We start from the raw sequence: 10,306 nt of genomic DNA, 5'->3' as shown, positions 1-10,306 counted from the left end.
ATTAAGCTAATGAATAGCTACTCTTGATGTCAAGTTAACACATTTACCTAATACGTGGCAGATAAATCTTGGACATAATTTTTTTTTCTAATTTTCACACATGACATAAATCTAACAGAATTTGCTCAAATAACCCTTCTTCCCATTGTGAAGTCAAAAATCTTTACTTGACTTCAATTACTCATCCAGAAAGCAAAAATAAATTATAATTTTTAAAATCTCATTTGATTTTCTAATTTACCTTCGATTGATATTCGAGCATAAGTCTGTGATCTAAAAGGGAGATAGGTTATGAAGAGAAGCAATATTGAACCGAAAATTCGGTACCTATGACGAATCGACGAACAAGGACATCATGTATTAGGATAGGATTGCCGGCTTAAGCATCAAAAAACGATCAAAACTAGTGGTCAGCACTGGTCGGTTATTCAAACGAACCATAAAGGATTGAAGAAGTGAAAGTCGGCTTAGTTTAGGTCGTTATAATTCTGACAATTTATTCCAGGATTGTATTAGGCATTTGGCAAGTAATTTGATGAATAATTATAGAATTTTATAAATAGGCGACTAACGTAAAGTGAATATTATTACAAAATATTGAAAATCTATTACTGATAGGCACTTAAAATGTAAAATATTCGCCACAATTAACTACAAAATCTTTGTAAGTTGCAGGTACTTAAGTACCACAAATAATAAAATAGTAGTCAAAGGGGTTAAAATGTATATCACTAAAGAATTCGCACCACAGTTTTAAAAAAGCACCAGAAAACAATAAATAATTCTGCCTTCATCCGATCAATTTTTCAGTCCCAAGGACAAATATTTCAAGCTTCGAGCTGTGGTTCCAGGGACTAACATACAATCGATTGAACGCAGAACCTTTTTATCACCAGCTATGACTCACGTAAATCTGAACCATTACACTAAAGATACATGTACGTATCCGTAAGCCAGCTTAACTAGATATGAATATGTGTATAATAATCACACATTTTAGTAAAAGTTTACTGTTTTATTCGAGAGACAGGTTTGTGCGAGTCTGTTTAAGTAGGACTTTACCGCTTTTAGTCATATCTCTAGGTATCTTGGTAGCACCATTATAAAAGGTAAAATTAATTTACAGGGAGTCTCAGGTGCGTATTAATGAAGACAAAATGATTTTCTGACTATTAATGAAAATAAGTTAATCATGCTCTTGATTAAAAAAAAAATTGTTGGGAACGTACTCTGAGCATTAAAGATCTCTTGAAACAGCCAATTTGTCGTTAATTTAGTCGACTTTCAGTTCTGAGAACTTGGAATTTGGTCCCCCTGTACATCAAAGCATCAGATCTCCAGAGAAAGAAAACTTTTCTTTTCGCCTCTGCTTATTCTCAGGTTAAAAATATACGTGTATAGTCTGAATACATACAGATTCTTATTATCTAAATAATATATTTATCAATACAAGGTGTAACATATAATCATGAAGATATTTCAGGGGGCGATAGTACTCTGTAAAATAATTAAAAAATGCTAAAAGACCCATGGTCAAAAACGCTTCATTTTCGATATACAGAGTGGCAAAATTTCAGGTTTTTTTCTCATATTTTGCGTTTTTCTTACGTATGTCTCGAGTTAAGTTTATGAAATTTCGTATATCTATTTTGTTTATGACCCTCTATAATGAAATATTAAAATCGTCGGTAGCCATATACAAGGTGTTATGTTTTTTTGAGTTACATATTATTTTATGCTATAAATATTTTTTTAGAATACTCTATATGAATTCTGGTACCAAATTTAAATTCCTTTTTCAATTCTTTAGCTTTTTGGTCTCTTGTAGTATTTTCGTATCTTTCTAATCTTTAGAATTTGCAAAAATATCCATCAATGCAAATTGAAAATTTAAAGGAAGTAAGGAAAAAAATAATCATCTGGCTCAATTATTGTAAACTAAAACAAAATTGTAAAAACTATTGAAAATGCCCTCTATAAAATATTAAACTTTGTATATCGCAAATGGTGTGTTTTTGACCATGAGTATATCAGCATTTTTTAAAATCTCCATAATGATTTGTTACCTCTTGTATATTGAATATGTCGAAGAGATATTATATACTATATTTGGACCATTTCGAGATACTTAACGATATAATTTTGACAAGAATCACGACTATCCGAATGGTCCTCCCTCATGACAGTTTGCCATGAGATTATTATTACATAAGCTTCATGTCGCCGCTCATATATTTTACATTATTTTATATTTAGTAGTGTGCAACTGATTTGACCGATTTTACATAGTGCAGACATTTATGATTCGCATGAAACTCTGATAAATAAATAGCCTACACCGTACTTATGTATAATCTGTACTTATATCGTCAGCAAAACCATGAAATCATTTGTCAAAAACTCTAATGAAAAGTGCGCAAAACAGCCATAAAAGAATAACGTAGTTCCATTGGGACAGTCAGTTTTAGTACCTTATTCATCTGGATTAGTCAAAACTAATTCATCTTCTGGTAAAGGATTGCGCTTATACGTGGTCTCTGTGACCAAATACAGCACCAAAAGACCATAAAGCACAAGTGCGACGGCGATGAAGTTGAACACAAATGCTTCAGATACAAAATCTGCGTATTTATTATCCCTGAAAATTAGGCCAAGTTGAAACTCATACACGAGATGATCGATCTCGATACATTAGGATCTAACCAAAAATCTAAATTTATGATCTATCTCTCTGGCTTGAAATGGTGCCAGAAGAAATAAGATTAATAAGAAGGAAGACTAACTACCAATCGGAAGAAAACGAGTCCAAAATAAATATGAATTTACACCGAATTTGTCACTAGTTCATTTACTTTTACTTGAGCAAAGCAGCAAGGCCAGTTTTAGCCTTGGAAAGTCTGTCTGTTATTTATGAGAGCCGTTTCTTAAAAACTCGGATACCTTTTTCTTCCGAGAATAGAGCAAATTAGAGTTAAACTATTCTTTAATAAAAACCAAAGTTTTACATTTTATAACCCAAAAGGTTCATTTCTAGACACTTTCCCATCTAAATTTTGTTGAACCACATTTGAACCGAAATTTTGCTTAAAAAGTGATGAAGTATGAAATTTGCAGAAACACTAAAGCTCGCAAAGAAAGAGGAAAATAACATGGGATAGCGCTCTACAGGATGATCGCAATTTGGGTTTGAAAACATAATCTGAACGATGATAATCGTTAGAAGAATTCGCTAAAACCAGATCAGGACTTGCTTTCTTGTAATTTAACCAATTTGCCAGGCCTAATTTTTCAGGTCCAAATTTGGGACTCCTTTGCATATTAGTATATCGATTCTGGCACTCAAATATTTTTAGAAATAACATGAATACATACAACGCCCAGATAGCCTTCTCAGTAAGACCAGTGATACAGCTAATCAGTCCCATAATAAAAGCACCCGTTCCTACAGCCACATGAATCGGCATCACAGCTTTCCTAATGGACATGGCAAGTCCGGGATATAGGAATGTTATAAAACCTGAAGCAAACTGAAACAAACGATTATCGATTCATGAATGATCCATTATCGAACGTTAATTAAGTAGAGTGCTATCTGAAAGGTTATTCTTATTCAAAAAATCGATAATCTAAAAAACAATAACAATATTGCGATAAAACAGGGTCGGCCTTAACAAGTCTGCCGCTCTGGGCCGTCGCCAGACCTCTTCTTTCTTCCCCCCTCCCCCTCACCCCTTAGCAGCGGTACTGAATAAGAGTTTTTCTTATTAATCAAACGCCGAACTATCCTGAACCTGCCTGAATTTTACAAACGCCCGGTACCTTCCCATACCTGTATAGAAAAAATTATAACGGTCATTAGTCCGATCCATGAATGCATCGTATAGAGATTGGCAACGGGAGGTTCAGCTAAATTGTGCGAATCAAAGACAGCTTGTAGGCCTATGACTGAGAAGATGAAGGCCAATAAATGAAGAGTACCATGTAGAATTTTCAGCCTCATCTTTGGTATATTTCGGCCCGTGCGGTAAATGAGAATAGCTGCAAATTGGAATGTCATTTGGCGCAATTTCTTTAATATCGAAATACCCGCGCTACCTTGAGAGTACAAAAACACCATACCAAGAATCATAAAAAACGGATGCCAATTAAATTCCGTTTTAGGATTCGAGTGCCATGCAAAACCACCTCTATAGCGTAAAATCCAAAATAAGACCAATAGAAACGTCCCTGCGCCTAAAGAAGTAGTAAAAGTATACAGGGTGTTGTAGGTTTTTAGTTTCTGATGTTCTGCCTGAGATTCCATGGCTCTGAAAAAGGGAGAATACTTGAATGTGGATGCTTTCAATGTAAGGGATTATACAGGAAGATCTTTTAAAAAAACCTGAAATAGGCGATAAGGTATCAGAGGCATATTTGAGATCAATTCATCTGTGAGTAAAATGTTTCCAATAGATAGTAAAAATGGCTTTACTCTACGTCTTACGTTACGTCATTCCCCGCAAGGTTTTTTTAATGATCATCCGTCATTATTATACAGGGTATTTAGGTCAAGCCTTTCCATCCTGAATTTTTTGGATGCCTTCAAGAGTCGCACAAAAATATAACTGGAACTCGTTTTTATGTCGAAATAAGGCTCTTATTTACATGAAGCCCTGAGACCCCATTTTGCGTAAAAAGGTTTTAGATACTTGGCGAGTTCAGCCAATTTAACGAACACTAATATAATTTGGAAGTTCAGGACGGAAAGTTATGAGAAATTCAAAACAGCAATCTGAATTCTCCATTTCCCCTTCAACATTCTACTTCAGGTCTGCCAAACGATTTAGCTTATTTCTATAGACTTAAAGAAAGAAATCTGAAATTGTAAATATCAGAATCAGTACTTTATGTCACATCATCGGTGCATGTTGATAAAACGAGACAGCCTTACAGATAATCCATTGACTGTGCACTCTTTTTGATATTTACTTACAATTAATAAGAATGTGTAGAAAAGGGGCAGTGGAGGAAGGAATAATTGGGAATGCGAAGCATCTTTACTAATAAGTAGATTTTTGGGACGTAATACAGTTGCAGTCCTAAAATTAAGCTTTTCATTCCACATTTAACCATTTTACGCATAAAAATTGCCACTGCTTGTTTACACTTTAGTTTCCATCATGGAAACAGTGAGTTTACGATTAGCGGGCTGTAAAGTTACAATAACGCTCATCGTTCTTGGCAATGAATTGTAAAGTAAAAGTAATGCCTATTCATGTTTTAAACATCTTTAATTAAACAACTCTACAGAATATAGCCTTCAGTTTGGCAATTTAAAGTCGGAGGCGCTTCGAATCCGACCTCGAGCGGCCATGGGCCTTCTGATCCCCCTTTTACCTGAATGACTATGGCACCATGGGATGAAGAAGCGAAAGCTATTATTTAGGGAATCCAGATCTGTGAGGTTACTGATAACTGATTTATTAGTATAAATACATGTGGAAACGACAAAGAACACAAAACCTACTCCCTAATGGGTAGTGTTCACATTTAACCACTAAAATAACTACCTGTTTGTGATTCCAGCTGTTGAATTATCTTCACGCTCGTGTTGAGACAATAATGACTCTGAACTCATTTACCGTAACTTGTTGTGCACAGCAACAAGTCTAAAAATCAATATTTTCCGCAATGTTACAGTTAATGCGGAAAAACTCTGCTATTGAATATTGTCATGTGTTATTCTCTTTGGTTGTCGGTAGAATATAGATAAAGATTCGCACAGAGGGGAGAAAGGCAAAAGCACAATAAAGATAATTGCAGTAATTATTCTGCAAAGGATACGGCGGAATTAGGGCCAAAAGATTCACTTTTCAAAAACAGTGAGTTGAGCAAAACATAAACAGCTGATTTCGATGACAGGTACTGTCAGTGTCATCGAAATCGAGAAACTTTTCGATTTCCAATGAACACGCTCGAGGATCACGAGTTCGATTGGATTTTTCGGTGTTGAAAATTAAACTACTTCGGGCATTTTGAACATTTTTATTCAACAAGCTCAATTTTTTTGGTATTGGTATATCGGGAAAGATTGAAAAATAGGAGAAAACAGAGCCACACACAAATATCATCTTTGCGATTTTACTTCATCTTCGCTGTGCATCATATAATAATAACAGCAATAAAGTGCCCCAGGTAACCCCATAAAATAAGGTTCCAGCTCATTTGATCTGCACGTGTCGCCCTTGTTCTTATATAGAGGTATGCAATAAAATTTGAAACGCTTGTTTTCATCAGAAAATATAAATGAGAGCCCCCAGAATTTTGAATTCATTTGCCTCTGAAAGTTTCTCGTGTAAACGTGTTGAGCCACAATGTTCGTGTTACTTACATGCTTTACCGTGTTTCTCATTATCGGCTATGGTACCACCCTTTACTATCGTCGTTATTGGAAACATTACAACGTGAAATTTAATTATCGTAAACGATGTGAACGTGAAGTGGAAACCTGCAGGCTGATCGAATGTGTGAAAACCCCTAAATTCGGAAATCATCAAAAGTGTCAAAAAGAACCGCAGCTAACTTCAGAATTATTTTTATCTGTTGAGGATGAATGTCAGGCAGAAAAGAGCGGGAAGGATCAGCTTAAAATCGGCGAAAAAATGGTCATCAGCTCTCCCCAGTTACAGTCCGATACAAGTGAAAATATGGAAGAAGTGTCTTTGTTTGATGCAGATTCGAAGGACTCTGGATATTGTGAGGACATTTCTGAAGAAAAACAGCGGCGATCACTTTCCCCTTGCCTGGAAGACAGTGAACTGGACAGTGATGAAGCTACAATCCTAAGTTTTCCCCTTGAGGGCTTGAGAAGCCGAACTCCCGGAAAAAGCAATTTCCAAACTACAAAGAGACGATTATTTGCGAGCCCCGTTCGGAGCCCCTGTACTGCGACGGCCACTTCATTAAAACGACTCAAATTATTTGACACTGAAACAGATATTGACTGCCTTCCTGCCTTAGACTTCAGTGACAAGCTATTAGCGGAAGATTCTGATCATGAAGAGCCCACTTCAGTTCAGCTGCTTGCTAAGTTTGATCAGGAAGTTACTGAGGCTCAGAAAGATTTAATGAAACAGGCTGTAGAGAGATCAGAAGATGAGGAGCTAATAGGGGATTTTTCAAAATCATATGCCTTGCCATTAATTAGGGGAGCCCATCCTGAATTGAAAAGCATATCGGCTGAGACAGTTAAGGATTTGCTAAATGGACAGTTTGATGCCATTATAAACTCATTTGTGGTAAGTCCATTTTTTTGCTTGTTTTAATTTTTGCATATCTCATCCCATTTAAATTAAGAAAGCTTTAGCTTCTTGGGAAAAGCGAGACAACAAACAAAACGTCTTTCTTATAATTTTCAGATTGTAGACAGTAGATTTCCTTATGAATTTGAGGGGGGTCACATCAGAGGTGCCAGAAACATTTATATGATGGAAGAATGCATTGAGCTGTTGAATGCACCGACCAAGCCTAACGAGGAAAGGCATATTCTTATCTTTCACTGTGAGTTCTCTAAAGAACGGGGCCCAAATATGGTCAGGAATCTAAGGTAACTGTTAAAATTTTGTAAAATGTAATAATAAAAACTTGCTGTTGGGATTCTTATGTAATAATTAAGGTACAGGTGTCCTTGTATGGGAAAACTAAAAATATTTTCTTTGGTTGCAGAAAAGAAGACCGTACAAGGAACGCAGTAAACTACCCTGCTTTAACTTATCCTGAAATCTACATTCTTGAAGGAGGTTACAAGAACTTCTTCGAATCGTTTCCCAGCTACTGTGATCCTGCTGATTACAAGCAAATGCTCGACCCCGCGCACGTCGATGACATGCGCTTCTTCAAGAAAAAGAGCAGGACTTCAGAATGTGTCATCAATACCGCCAAGAAGGGCATTTACAGCAGACTGTCGAAATCCTCTGCTCAATCCTCAAGGTTGGTGAGAAAAGCCCTCTCTACTGACTTTTAAATTCAATGTGTTCAGTATGCCAAAACAAAAATGAAAGATAGATTTAGTTATATTCCTCGCACCTATTTGAGTGTTCTTTAATGCGAAATTAAGAAGTTGTGTGTTTTATCTGAGGTTTTAACGTTAAAAGGCAGTTATTAATGGAGGCCGGATCCAATCTGCAAGTTGTGATTTTTTCGTAATGTGATTGTTAAATTTTTTTGTTGTTCACCCTCAAGGGTTGTGTTCATTTCGTATGAGTTATAGGTTTTCGTTGACTGATGCCTTAGAAAATTGTGTTTTTCGCGTATTTAGGTACCTCAGACATTTAGGAAATTTGTTTGTTCTTATTTGTTTTGTTATTAGTCAATGCTCAAGTCAGTGGGAAAAGAGCATTAACAAGGCTTTCATTCTTTTATACTCATGGGAAACACTTATTATATTAAATCTTACAAATGAAGTATTTCTTATGCTAAAATACTCAAATTCCTGAATATTTTTAAGCGCTCCATGGGTCAGTTAGGCTGAATATAATGGAGCTTACTTTGCAACGCTCACGCGGTCTACTGATTATATGATATTCCTAAGATTGTAAAATGCCAGTTTGCATTATTTTTGGTTGGCAGAAAACCTTTAGCTATTTCCTTGCAACAACTAAAACGCTTTGCTGGGTAGATATCGATAGCAATGCTCGTATTATTGGATTGTGAATGACTTAAATCGAAACTTTCAGCCCTTGTCGAGCAATTCCGGCACATTGATGTATTTCCGAAAGACGTGTTCTCTAATATGCCCTTCTAAAGTACATTAATGCTACAATTAATCCTATAAAATTTTGATTTTCCCCCTGCTCCTTTTTCTATAGGAATAAAATAGCCAGTCTTGCCCTGTATGTACCTAGGCACAGCTGATGTCCAAACTTTGGTCATCTTTTCTGGGTGCAAAAATTACCCAAAATCATAGATTCTTTCAAGACGCCTTTAGGCAGTATTTTAGAGAAGCTCTGCATGTATCCACGCCCAGAAAGAGCGCATATTAGTCGAGGTGACGTCTCCCCTTGCTTGCAAAGTAAGCTTTTGTCCTCTCCGGGCCATTAATTTTATTACTGTATTTCAATGCTTAAGTAGAAGTTAACGCTACTTAGATCGCAAGATTGAATTAGTTTTCGAAAGGGTCTTGGGTCGATTGTTGGGAGAATAAATATCTACCTCCAAAATCCGGTTCTTAAGAGGCGATTATGCTCATTCGAATGATCACATGCGACCTTTTATTTTTATGATACTTAAGTGTAAGACTTAGTTAAAGTAGAGAATAGTTGGGCTTTTGCATGCTTTCCATAACTTAGTAGTAGGCAGAAAGTTCTAATGAATTTCGAATAGAGCCGATATCGACCTCCCAATTAAATTCCTCCTATGCGTTACTTCATAATTGTCTGTTCAAGGAAATCGTAGGCATTAGCTCTATTCGTAGTTTTGTTGTAAATATGTAAATTCCACTAAATAGGTAGAAGATTTTTGTGCAATAGGAAATATTTTTATTTATAGGTTCTTATAATACATTGTAAACAGGACCGGCCTAAGGGGAAGCAAGGTTGGGCGACAGACCAGGAAGGCGACGGCCTTCCTGGGCGGTTTTCTTGGGGCCAGGGCGCGGTGATTAAAAATTTCGCCCAGAGCGCCAGACGTGCTAAGGCCGGCTCTGGTTGTAAATATCTCCGGTGCCAAAATATGTGTTAAGTCTTATGATTGAGGGAGCATTTCTGTTAACGATTCACACTCGAAGATTTCCATGTTTTAGGACTTGTAAATTTTATAAATAATCGGAAATGCCCTATAAAGATTCCTTCTACCTATAAGAATTCAGGTTTGTGCAATTAGTGAAATTGTATTATATTCTACAACTTACGTGATTATATCTAATAGCTTAAGGTTAGTTCAATGAGCCGCAGCCCTACTTTTCAAACCTCAAATTGAAGTTGATGCCACTTTATTAAACTTAAACCTCTCATTCAACAGGAATTCGAGATAATAGAGTTCTCATTTACCCGCAAAGTTCTCTAAATGTTCCTGCCGAACTCCTGTTTGATAAGACTCGCATAACTTAATGAAGCGACAGTCACCATGAATTGGGGTTTTAAGAGTCCGGTTGCTGATATATGATTTTATAGAATGATTTATTTCAGTATTAATAAATGCAATGTTGAACGTTTTCCTCTGTATTTTTCCCCGTTTCCACGATCTTCAGATTTTCATTCTTGCGCCCCATGTTGTTCATACAATGAAACACAAAGCATTTTTTTCACCAGCAATGGGGGACCAAATTCTA

The 10,306-nt window shown here is 36.2% G+C and overlaps 2 protein-coding genes across 2 annotated transcripts; one reads left to right on the top strand and one right to left on the bottom strand.

The window, feature by feature from the left end:
• Positions 1–495: 495 nt before the first annotated feature.
• Positions 496–5,783, bottom strand: LOC136410953 (transmembrane ascorbate-dependent reductase CYB561). Its single transcript, XM_066393335.1, has 5 exons — positions 5,550–5,783; positions 4,096–4,307; positions 3,830–4,038; positions 3,373–3,527; positions 496–2,638 (listed from the first exon to the last, which is right to left on the bottom strand). Exons 1-5 carry the CDS (start codon positions 5,615–5,617, stop codon positions 2,473–2,475), a joined length of 810 nt encoding a protein of 269 aa, XP_066249432.1. The 5' UTR covers positions 5,618–5,783; the 3' UTR covers positions 496–2,472.
• Positions 5,784–6,338: 555 nt separating this feature from the next.
• On the top strand, positions 6,339–10,189 carry LOC136410943 (M-phase inducer phosphatase-like). Its single transcript, XM_066393320.1, has 3 exons — positions 6,339–7,277; positions 7,398–7,585; positions 7,705–10,189. Exons 1-3 carry the CDS (start codon positions 6,354–6,356, stop codon positions 8,000–8,002), a joined length of 1,410 nt encoding a protein of 469 aa, XP_066249417.1. The 5' UTR covers positions 6,339–6,353; the 3' UTR covers positions 8,003–10,189.
• The last annotated feature ends 117 nt before the right edge of the window (positions 10,190–10,306 follow it).

Source organism: Euwallacea similis, chromosome 9 (genome assembly GCF_039881205.1).
Source record: "Euwallacea similis isolate ESF13 chromosome 9, ESF131.1, whole genome shotgun sequence".
Classification (NCBI taxonomy): Eukaryota; Metazoa; Arthropoda; class Insecta; order Coleoptera; family Curculionidae; genus Euwallacea; species Euwallacea similis.
Note: the sequence above shows the minus strand (reverse complement) of the source record. Positions and strands in the feature narration are given on the sequence as shown.

Bases quoted from the DNA above. Each gene is read 5' to 3' on its own strand.
- LOC136410953 (XM_066393335.1), bottom strand. From the start codon at position 5,617: ATGAGTTCAGAGTCATTATTGTCTCAACACGAGCGTGAAGATAATTCA. The intron at 4,308-5,549 runs GTAGTTATTTTA...TCCCTTTTTCAG, and splicing joins ACAGCTGGAATCACAAACAG to AGCCATGGAATCTCAGGCAG. The intron at 3,528-3,829 runs GTATGGGAAGGT...CGTTTGTTTCAG, and splicing joins TTATAATTTTTTCTATACAG to TTTGCTTCAGGTTTTATAAC.
- LOC136410943 (XM_066393320.1), top strand. From the start codon at position 6,354: ATGTTCGTGTTACTTACATGCTTTACCGTGTTTCTCATTATCGGCTAT. The intron at 7,278-7,397 runs GTAAGTCCATTT...TATAATTTTCAG, and splicing joins CCATTATAAACTCATTTGTG to ATTGTAGACAGTAGATTTCC. The intron at 7,586-7,704 runs GTAACTGTTAAA...CTTTGGTTGCAG, and splicing joins AATATGGTCAGGAATCTAAG to AAAAGAAGACCGTACAAGGA.